General features: G+C 40.6%; 1 protein-coding gene across 1 annotated transcript; it reads left to right on the forward strand.

The window, feature by feature from the left end:
- The first annotated feature begins 1351 nt into the window (after positions 1 to 1351).
- nmt1a (N-myristoyltransferase 1a) lies at positions 1352 to 9564 on the forward strand. The gene is made up of 12 exons (XM_004552375.6): positions 1352 to 1509; positions 3710 to 3815; positions 4008 to 4152; positions 5508 to 5626; positions 5953 to 6044; positions 6132 to 6248; positions 6438 to 6608; positions 6703 to 6811; positions 6908 to 7078; positions 7169 to 7333; positions 7416 to 7553; positions 8148 to 9564. The coding sequence occupies exons 1-12, from the start codon at positions 1406 to 1408 to the stop codon at positions 8166 to 8168; spliced, it is 1458 nt and encodes a 485-aa protein (XP_004552432.4). The 5' UTR covers positions 1352 to 1405; the 3' UTR covers positions 8169 to 9564.
- Positions 9565 to 11827: the final 2263 nt, after the last annotated feature.

Below are 11827 nucleotides of genomic sequence, written 5' to 3' on the forward strand. Positions count from 1 at the left end.
TTTTTGTCTGACTTTTCTGTGGTACTCTAAAGCTGTCAGCCTAAAACATGATAAATCTTTATATTCCAACATTAGAACTATCAATGGATATGTCCCTGCCTGATTAGGCCAAAAGTAAAGACAAAAAAATGAAAACTCTTAGCAATATTTATGAAATTTCACATTACACAGCATGGCAGCAATTTCTCCAACAACTGGACTTCTTTTGTTTCCGAGCATCTCCGTGAATTATGAGTTAATCCACCCACTGAATATTTTGTGGTAAACTTAATTAAATACAAAAACACACACACAGTGGGTTGTGAATGTCAGTCAGCAACACCACAATGACAGAAAAATGAGGTCAGTATTAGTAGTTTTCCCCCTTCAAGAAATATGTTGCTAAAAAGTCTAAAATTAACGCTAAAATCATCACAGATATGTTTTTAACATCAGCAGAAATGGTTCAAAAATACACCTCAAATATATTAATATAGTCCCTGTTGATATTTAGGTCAAAATGTTGCATTGCTAACAAAAAGTAATCACACACGGCTCTCTGAAATAATCATTAGCAAATATAATCATGTTATCGTCTCATATGACTGCCACGATTTCTTATACTGTGTATGTTGCAACTCTGTGGGTATTTTGTCCAACTGTTGTTGCCGTAGCTGTAGCTCCATTGCTGTAGTAATTATTGTTAAACACCGTGTCACTACTTTTAATGTATTCATGCAAAACGTCAATAGAAGAATATCCTGTTAGCTTACTTTATGCAAAAACTGGGTTCTTTAATGCTCCTATCAGGGTTTATTTATTATGAAAATAGATTAGATGTGGGCCTAAAAGGTTTTGGCTGCTTTGGAGGCGCTAATCACTACGCAGACTACGTAAAAGAACAGCTAATGTACATTTTTACCTAACTGTTAGTGCATTTTAACTGACTTTCAAATAAGAAATATCAACGCCACAATGCTTAATCTACTCAGATGGTCTCATTAAATAATCCACCTAAATCTGAACATGACTTTGCCTTCTTACTCACCCTGCTGTAATATTAATTTATTAGGCCTCAGATTATCTTGCAAGATTCACCATCTTACACGTGTTTCCACTCCAGTGATTTCATTTGCCTTTGGGTTGTATGGGCGCCACATGGCTGTTTGTCTTTAGAGGGAAAATATATTAAATACACAAAAAAACTATTTTTACTGGGGCTGTGAGAACTTAAAAATGGACGCTTTAAAACGACAAACCGTGCCCGCTCCATTACGAGCCTTCTGTTTATCGTAAATATTTGGAAATGATCGGGTAAAAATACACGACCATGGCTACGCCTCCACTGCACGTTTCAGCCAATAGCGTCGAGACTCTTTTAAAGGTGTCAAGGGGCACGCGGTGGAGTCTCACTTCCTGGTTGAAGATGGCGGATGAGAATGAGACAGCACCGATGCCGGAGAAAGAAGATGTAGAGGATCACGCACACTGCAGCGACTGTGAAAATGAAGAGCACCACTTTGACGATGGGTAAGGAGGCAGGCTTACTCGGTCGGTGGCGTAAAATACGTCACGGCTCTGGAGATTTTAACAAAATTAACTTAAACTAAACCTCGGTGAGCAGTCGGGATAGACGGCCATCCTTCGACGTTGTCCAGCCCATTTTCTTTCATCCTATTGGTTAGTAGCAACGTTCGCTTGCTTGTTCTTTCATCCGATTGGCTGAGAAGGATGTCTTTTCCAAATATAGGCTGGACTTAGCGTTTTCCTAAGTATATGGTTAGAAAGGAGAAAGCAAAGTGCGTTTAGAAGCCAATTTTACACCAAGACGCATGTTTCTGTTACTCATAAAACTTGCAGAAAAAATAAACTTTTAACTAAATTGATAGTTTCCGGTGTTCTTCGCATGCCGTTGCTGTGTTGACGGTAAATGATGCAAATCACGTTTGCGCCAGCTGACATGTAGCGTATTAGCTTGCATGCTAGCGTACCTGGCATTGTCTGTGTGTGTGTGGATTCGGTGCAAGATCAAAAGTGAAACAAGCACAAACGTGCATGCAAAAAGCACTCAGCTTAAACATAATATACCTGGGCCCCGGCGTTGTGAAGTGAGGGCTTTGAATTCCCTCTTTAGTCACATAATTGTTCACGATCTTAAAGCAGCCTAGCTCGGTTGCTCTTACTCAGTACAAGCTTTGATAGAAACCCTGTTTTTTTTTTTTGTTTTTTATTGTATTTTTTTTTTAAAGAGAGAAGTGGTGTCACATATGAAACCGCGTGTCCGCAAAGCAGCTGACCTTTGTTTTTAGTAGAACAAGTGGAATAAGAATGCGTCTCTGTAAGATAGTTTTCGCAAACATCTGATCACTAACTGGAGGAAATCTGACTCCACAGCCACGCGTTTCCGTTTTTAGAGACACAAAGAAGCGAATAAAGATAAAATCTGAGAAATAAATTAACCTAATGTTGCAGAATTCTACCTCAAACCCACGTTGCTGTATGGCTAAAGTAGGGTGACCATATTTTGATTTCCAAAAAAGAGGACTCTTGGCTCAGTCATGAAGGACTTGCTTAAAGAAACATATTTGACATATTTAAAAGATTCCTTCTCTGTGCAGTTAATGGATTGTGAATTGTAAACTATGTCATATAGGCTTTTACAAGTCAACAAGTGCAAAAAAACCTTAAAAGCCCCTGAATTAAATAATGGTACAGAAATAATGCCTCATCTGCATAAGAAAAATTACCAGTACTGGGTCTGTACGAGTGAAATCTCTTTTGCAGTTCGTCTGAAAAGATGCACTTGCGCTTTGGGATCTTTTAAACAGTTGCTGTGCGCTGTCTGTCCCGTCTGTGAGCGCAGAACAACTCAGAAAGCAGCAGTTTGGGGATGATGTCACACACATGGGTCCTCTGTTGGAATATAGGAAAACTCGGCCTTTTTTTTTTTATCAATCTCAAAAATCCCCCCGGACAGAACGTGAAAAGTGGACATGTCCGGGGAAAAGAGGACGGTTGGTTACCCTAGCTAAAGTGAAACATATTCCCCTGCAGGTCTTTGAACCTTCCTGCACTCAGAAACAATTGTTTGGCCCCTTAACTGCTCTACCCTGTTGAAATGGAAAGTGGGAGAACAAACCATTGAATGTTTTGTTGTCCATTGTTCCAGTCACTTGCTGGGCTCTTGTACATACAGTACATAAACACACACGCACAGATACTCTTCTTCTAGATGTCATCTGATTCACCATCTGTGCTGGTGTTTCAAATACAGGCTGCGTACTGGCCTGCATTTCTCCCCTCTTGGACACTAATGAGATTATCCTGTGTAAGTATGTTGCCAGAAGATGAAGTAGCTGGCTGGAGATATGTGGCTTTTCTGGTTGGAGCAGATCAGAAGAGAGGGTTATTCTGAAAATCTGCACTCACTTCTAAACATCCTGCAAACAACTTGGGAATTTCTGTATGTTTTAGCTGAAGGACTGGTTTTATTGTGTTTTTAGCTGCCCTAGAGCTACACCTCGTGTTGTTAGTTTAAACACACAGCTACTCCTCGGCTAACAAGGCTTTGCATCAGCAATGAAATGTAAATTGTGTTGGAAGTGTCGGTGGTTTAATAAGCTTGGGTGTTGTTTAAAAGCAGATCGCAGAAAATAAATTTCCACCATGATTTTCTTTTCTTCTGAGATCAGTCTTAAAAAGGATGCCATCTATTTCTGTCCTGTTCCAGTGAGAGGGGTCTTGGGGATGACACTGGCGCCAAGAAGAAGAAAAGGAAGCAAAAAAAGAAGAAGAAATCTGGTGCCACAGAAGCAGCTCAGGACCCCCTTGCCAAGGCATGAATTTATGCATTTCTGTCTTAATGGGTTATAAACCTAACCTAAAAGGAAAGGAGAAACGGTCCAGTTAAGGTGTAAACTACTAAAATCACAGTTTAGATACAGAATGGTTAAAGACTGTTTAGATAGGATCGACTTCTGTTTGTTGTTGTCTTGTTTGATGTATATTTGTGTTTACTTCCCAAACAGGTGAATTCGTTGCCAGCTGATAAGCTACAGGAGATCCAAAAGGCCATTGAACTGTTCTCTGTTGGCCAAGGTCCAGCCAAAACCATGGAGGAGGCCACTCGGAGGAGTTACCAGTTCTGGGACACACAGCCTGTGCCCAAACTAGGTATGGTTACAGATGGCGTAGTTCTGTATTTCATGCCAATATGTAGCTTATAGGTCAAATCTTTAGGGATTGATAAAAGAATGTTTTTGTTGTTGTTTTGGGGGGTTTTTTCTGCATGTGGACAAAAGTGGGCTTACACAGATGGTCAGTTAACACAGAGTGAACAGAAGGGAAAAAGGCTTGTGCTTATGACTCAAGTATGCAAAAGCTCGGTACAACAGCATTATTTTGCAATCTGTTGGTGAAATGTGCCTGGAATTGTGAAAGGAATTGATGATTAGGCATGGTTATGAGGAAGCTGCACATCTATTTCTCTCATTTCAATATACCGCAGATGTGCTCTTTTTGTTTGCAATCTGGTGAATCGGGAGGCCATTTGAGTACACTGACCTCATTTCATGTTCAAGTATCCAGTTTGAGATTACTTGACCTTTATTATATGACATGGTAGCCTACTGGAAACAGCCATCAGAAGATGGGTACACTATGGTCATAAAGGGAATCACACTGTCAGCAACAGTACTCAGGTAGGCTGTGGTGTTTAAATGTTGTTTTATTCTGAGGGGCCCAATGTGACCAAGGAAGCTTTCCCCACACTGTTGCTTCACTGCCAGTATCCTGAGCTGTTGGCAACATAAATCTATGCCGAACTCTGACCCTACCATCCGAATGTCACAGCAGAAATTAGGACTCATCAAACCAGGCAGTATTTTTCCTGTCTTCTGTTCTGCAGTTTTGGTAAGCTGAATTTTAGTCACAGTCTCCTGTTCGTAGCTGACAGGAGTGGCACCCACTGTAGTCTGCTTGAAGGTTTGACTGTTGTGCATTTAGAAATGCTCTGCTGCATAGTTTTGTTGTAACAAGTAGTTAATTGAGGTCCTGGTGCTTTTCTATCAGCTCAAAGGAGTCTGCCTCTATGCTCCTTTGACATCATCAAAGCGTTTTCTCCCAAATAACTCACTGGATATTTTCTGGCCATTCTCTGTAAGTCCTAGAGATGGTTGTGGGGATAATCAGTAGTAGATCAGCAGTTTCTGAAATATTCAGACCAATCCATCCAGCACCAACAACCATGCTACAGTCATAGTCACCTAAATCGCCTTTCCTCCCTATTTTAATGCTTGTTTTGAAATTCAGCAGGACATCTTATCAATGTCTATCTGCCTACATGCACAGAGTTGCTGTCAGGTAAAGGGCTGATGAGAGATTTGCATAAATGTTGGGAATGTGTACCTAATGAGGTGGCCAGTGGATGTGCCATTGCTTTCTGGTCTTCTAAGAGTGACGGTCTAAAAGAGTGTATATAATTTGCAGGTTTTTGTGCTTTGTCAGACTTCTGTTTACTTTTCCTTCAGGGGAGACGGTGACATCACACGGCTCCATTGAACCTGACAAAGACAACATTCGAGAAGAGCCCTACAGCCTCCCGCAGGGCTTCAGCTGGGACACCCTCGACCTAGGGAACCCCGCTGTGGTAAGAAAGCATATAAACACTCACAGCAAGCATGCACAGGAGGAATTCGTCTTTCAGTAACAAAGTCCTGGACTCGTGGTGCTTTGCACTACATTTTGTTAAGAAACTAGTGTTTTGTTTTTTATTCTAAGTTTGTCCTCTCAGTAATTATGTGACTGTTTATGCAGAAGTGCTTGTTGTTTGGTCAGAGTGTAGTAGCAGTCCAATCAGAAACTTTGTCCTTTTGTCAAATGTTCATTGTAGAAATGTGGTTTGGTTTTGTTTTTTAATTTGGTGCTCTTGACTTTTTAAGATGACTCTTATTCTTTTCTTCTCTCCACAACCAGCTCAAGGAGCTTTACACCCTTCTCAACGAGAACTATGTTGAAGATGATGATAACATGTTCCGATTTGACTATTCTCCTGAGTTCCTGCTCTGGTAATTTCTCATATTTAAATATTGTTCAAATATTAATACAAGTGCATAGAAATGTGTGGCATTTTTGACTGACCTTGTCCTCCTCAGGGCCCTGCGACCTCCTGGCTGGTTGCCTCAGTGGCACTGTGGAGTGAGGGTTAACTCCAACCAGAAGCTGGTTGGCTTTATCAGTGCCATTCCTGCCACCATCCACATCTATGACATGTAAGTAAACAGAATAGTTTGGCGGGGGGGGGAGTCGGTATGTTATTCTCCGTCCATTATTTACTTCCCGATGGAACTTGTTTTGTTTCTATTACTGGCCTATGACTAGTATTTCTAATAGATTGTATTCAGTGTGTTATTGAAATAAATAAATGTCTCATGATTGTTTTTTTTTTTTTTCTGCTTTAGAGAGAAGAAAATGGTTGAGATTAATTTCCTCTGCGTCCACAAGAAGCTTCGCTCCAAACGAGTCGCTCCAGTTCTGATCAGAGAGATCACCAGACGGGTCAACCTGCAGGGAATCTTTCAGGCAGTGTATACTGCTGGAGTGGTACTACCCAAACCTGTGGGCACATGCAGGTGGGTGTGACAGGGATATTTTCTAACCCCAAGCCCTAGGGTTAGATTTCATTCACTGCTTAAATTGGTACTTAATGACGTTTCCTTCGTGCAGGTACTGGCATCGCTCTTTGAACCCTCGAAAACTAATTGAAGTGAAGTTTTCCCATCTGAGCAGGAACATGACTATGCAGCGGACCATGAAGTTGTACCGCTTGCCAGAGGTTGTTGGCGACTAACACAAATTTTCAGTCACTTTAGAAATCGCCTTTCTTCCAGCATGTCTTTTAATGTATTCGTCCTTGTCATCGCTCTTTCAGGCCCCAAAGACTTCTGGTCTGCGGCCAATGACCAAGAAGGACGTGCCCGTGGTGCATCGCCTCCTCCGTGAATATCTGAGCCAATTCAACCTGGTGCCAGTCATGAATCAGGAAGAGGTGGAACACTGGTTGCTGCCCCAAGAGAATATTATTGACACTTATGTGGTGGAGGTAAAGAATCCAGAAAAAAGCTTTGAGGGGAAAAAAAACCCCTTTAAAATTCTCTCCAAGTAACTAAGGGTTACTTTGTTGTCATTACAGAATGATGGCAAAGTGACAGACTTCCTGAGTTTCTACACTCTGCCCTCTACCATTATGAATCATCCTGTGCACCGCAGTCTAAAAGCGGCATACTCCTTCTACAATGTGCACACCACCACCCCCCTGCTCGACCTGATGTCTGATGCCCTCATCTTGGCCAAATCGGTGCATGTTCAATCTTTAAAAACATGTTCTCTGAAATGTTTACTTTCAAAAACCTAATAATTTTTCCTGTTTCTTTATTCAGAAAGGGTTTGATGTCTTTAATGCACTGGATCTAATGGAAAACAAGACTTTCTTGGAAAAGCTTAAGTTTGGCATCGGTGATGGGAATCTACAGTATTACCTGTACAATTGGAAGTGTCCCAGCATGGGGCCGGAAAAGGTGCGTTTCTGAAATGACTTGTTTCTTTTAAAAGATTTCGTTTTGGGCTTTTTGCCTTTTTAGTGACAGGTTTGCAGTGAAGAGTAGACAGGAAATGGGGGATGGAGTGCAGGAGAAGATAGGGCAAAGTGCTGCAGGTTGGCAAATGTGGGCTGCTGCATTCCTGTCATATGGGCACCTGCTGTAGCACAAATATGAAACTATCTTAAGGGAATTTTAATGTTTCAGGTTAATTTACCAAAAGATATAATTGTTGTCTGTATTAATTTTGGGTATAAATTGTTCTGGTATCATTGTGCTGCTCACATAAGTATTTGCTTTTTATGGTTGTTCATGCAAGAGACTGTTTAACCTGTCACTGCAGTTGGATTCACACTTGTATTGCAGTTTTGTTTGTGGCATCATGTATTTTATTTTATTTTTTTAAAGGCTAATTGTTCACATCTTTCTCATGCATCTAGCTTTTCTGTTACATTTTCATCCAGTCTCATGCAGTACTACTACAGATGCCTTACATGTGCCATAGTGACTCCTGCACAAACCCAAGCTACATTTGTGACTGTTTTCATAACTGCTCCGTTGCTTCTTTTCCAGGTGGGATTGGTTTTGCAGTGACATCCCTTCTAATGCAGAAAGCAAGTGGCACCATCAGGTGAGGAGGTGGCACAATCGCACTGGCCACCTGACAGATGAACTGATGACCTCCTACTTTAAGAATGGAAACCCACCGCCCATTTTTACTTTTTGACCTTTTGAACTTTGACCTGCACTACCGCTGCCAGGCAGGGAGGCAGGGGGGAGTCTTCAGCTCTTCCCTCCTTCCTCGATCACATGGACCTTAAGCCATTGTAGTTACCATCCCAAACAACTGTACATCTGAAAGCTGTCTTGATTGTACCATACTCACAAGAACAGTTTGCACAGGTTACTGGATACCAAACGCTCATTGTTGGTGACAAAGCATACCATATGTGTAAATAATGTCAAACATAACTGCGAATTACACCCTAACGCATACAGACTAGAGCCTACTGTTTGTTGGAAGTGCTTTTTGCAACTACAATAATTCTGTCATCCTTAAGTTTTAGAGATAAAAATCAAAAGGATCAAAATTATTTTAAAGAGAAAACGGCTGAAAAGGTGAGATAATAAATACCAAAAGTGTACACAAGAATAAGGGCTTCTGTTTTAGAGTGTCCTTGTCAACAGTTTTTTGTCGTTTGTATTTTGCTTATCAGAGTCGGTTCTGGCAGTAATGGAGGCATTTGAGCAAAGCTTGAAGATGAATTCCAGAGAAGGCATTTATTTTCTGGAGTTTCTTGTCATTAACTTTCTTCGCCACAGCTTGCTGCACTAACTAGAACCCAGTTACACAGACTGATTAACAGTTCAGACAAAAAAGTCAATCATTTTCTACGTGGTTAGACTGCAATGGAGAGGTTTAAGGCATTCTGATCAACATTTATAAGCAGGGATACAATTTATAAGGACACCTTAAGTTCACAGGGCTCCAGTTGCAAAATCCACCTTAAGAAGTCCTTCGATTTGGCTCTCACTGTATACAAGTCTTAAGGGCAAGGGTTTTTTTTAAGCTCAGTATGCAGATTTTGCTTGAGGGAATCACACAGGATGTCTTAAAGAGTCAAAAACTTAATGTATAAATGTTGCAAACTGTAATAGACCATAAACAGTTGGAGACAAGTTTACATATTTGATGAGCTGACATCACTGATAAGGTACTTTTCCCTGCTACAAGTCCACAATATTATTAACAATCATAAAATTTTGCACCTCACACATCATATTTAGCTTACACTGACCATGCCATTAGGTAGAGTAGGTGGGTGTTGGAACTGGACCTGTGAACAGCAGTCTGGACTTGCAAGACCTGCAGCGTGGATGGATGATAACTGGGGAAATGCCCCAGTTAAAATATTTTGTAAAATGTTGGTTCTATTTGCAAACGGATGTAAAAAAAATAAATAAATAAATAAATAAAATAAAAAATGAATGGTGCAGGAAATGCATGAAAAATATGTAGATGTTTCTTTTAGGGTTGGAAGGGTGTAGAGCAGGGGTCGGCAACCCTGGGCACGCGTGCCACAGTTGGCATGCGAAGGGTTAAGTGATGGCAAGACCATAGCTGGACTGGCCACCGGGCATACCGTGGCTTGATGGATTTTTTTTTTTTTTTTTTTTTTTTTTTTTTTTTTGGTAACGGTATAAACAATGGAAGTGGTGGATTGACCAGATGCTGGTCGGTGTGTAGAAAAAAAACAAAACAAAACTCATTTGTTTGGTGGTGGCTATGCCGGAGCCTCCACAGATTCATTAACATTAATAAGTGGTGGAGGCCAGCAGGTGGATGAGAGAAAGGGGAGGCAGGAGAAGGAGAGACCCGAGGCGGCCGCCGGTCCGAGTGTCAGGTGAACTGAACTTCAGGTAAGAAGTTATGACCTGCAGTCTGTCTGGGTCAGATATAAACCAAGTTTAGGTGTAGTTTATTTTCGTTGTGCTGACTTTTTACAGTCAGTTACAATAACTCGTACTGCGTGCTAGCTAGCATGACGGAGTGTCTATACAGCTGGGTGGGTGCTATGATGTTACTGATAGTGAACTTTAATTCACAAGCTTAGTAGAGTTGCCAACCATCCCATACAAAGATGGAATCGTCCCGCATTCAGAGAAAATATTAGGCGTTTGGTGTTGAGCTGAGAAGGGAGCAGTTTGTCCCGGACTTCAGCTAGAATGGAAAAAGGCACAAAGGTGGATTTATTCTGTTACTCTGCACAGCTGCCTCTTCTCTCTCCCCTGTTGCTACTTCAATCATGAAACTGGTCAATCATAAGCTGATCGGCTTTTCTCTCTTGTTTGTTTATCGCCCACTTTGCGCCAGAAAGAGGAAACCGCCGGATGTCGCGCTAAACAACAGCAGCACGTTTAAGCTTGATCAGCTGTTGTTAGAATTTATTTAATATTTCTTTCTAGTAGCTGATGTTTGCTGGAGCCACAGCTGTAAAACCTGCTGGTCATGATATCGGTTTGGATATCTGGTGAGAGGGAAACATGAAGATGAAACCAGGAGATGTCCTTACTGAATCATTAGAGCTGAAGAGCTGATGGAGAAACAAGTTTACCTTTAAGGTGACATGAATGAGTTGAAGGGTTGGGTTGAATATTAACAAACATGCCATATTGGCCCAGTTTATTTCTCTTATCATTGTTGTGAGGAGACCATAAATAGCGTTTGTATTTTCTGTTGTACAGTTCATTTGCTATTGTGGAGTTCTTGTTATGGATAAAAAGTGTCTTTTTTTTGTTTCAAAACAGCTGATAACTATTTGCTGATAGCTGCCAACATCTGCGAACAAATATTCTATAAAGTGGTTCTATATATTGTGTAACTGTTCATACAGAGCGTTATTAAATTTATTGCTAATGCAATCATATGGCACACTGACTTCTGAGGAAATTTTAAATGGCACTTGTCATCAGAAAGGTTGCCTACCCCTGGTGTAGAGCTTACTGTGAGGTTTTGGTAAAGTCTGATTAAATGGGTGTTAAATATAGCTGTACTTAAATAATTTCCTCCCCAAATACACAAATGAGGGTTTTAAGAAGCTTTGAAACATCACACAATGTTCCTCGGCAAATAAGTGTTTTTTAAACATTTAATAAAATGTCTAAGATAAGCCGGAGCGAGGAATTCTGTAACTGCAAAGGTGGAAGGTGTTTACCTTCTAGGCAACTTTTTAAAACCTTATTACGCAGAGACAGCCCAATTGTAAGATAATTTATTAGCATTATTGTAAGGTCCTTACCTTACAATGTAAAGCGCCTTGAGAAAACGGTTTGTTTTTGTTTGTTTTTTTTTGTTTTTTTTAATAGTTAATTTAATCAGTGGTTTAACAAAAGTAAAACACTGCAAAGAGATGTTGTGGATCATGTACACTACCCTGCTGAAAAGACAAATTTTATGCTTTGGCCATGGAACTTTTACAAATAAGATGAACACTGCTTTATGTGAATAAAGCAGCAGCAAAACACAAGGACGATAAAAGCAGCAGCAATAAAAACGTAATAAATTCATTAGGACACAGTAAATTTCAACTTAAAAACATAATAAACACCAAAGGAAGCTGTCACGTTGAACTTGACGGTAATTGGTCGAAATATAATAACGCGTCCCAAAAGGGAGCTTCTGATTGGGCAGTTTCGCCACCTGTCAGTTATGTGGGCGGTACTGATCCGAGCTGTTAAGTAAAGGCTCTGGT

This window comes from Maylandia zebra, linkage group LG4 (genome assembly GCF_041146795.1).
Source record: "Maylandia zebra isolate NMK-2024a linkage group LG4, Mzebra_GT3a, whole genome shotgun sequence".
Classification (NCBI taxonomy): Eukaryota; Metazoa; Chordata; class Actinopteri; order Cichliformes; family Cichlidae; genus Maylandia; species Maylandia zebra.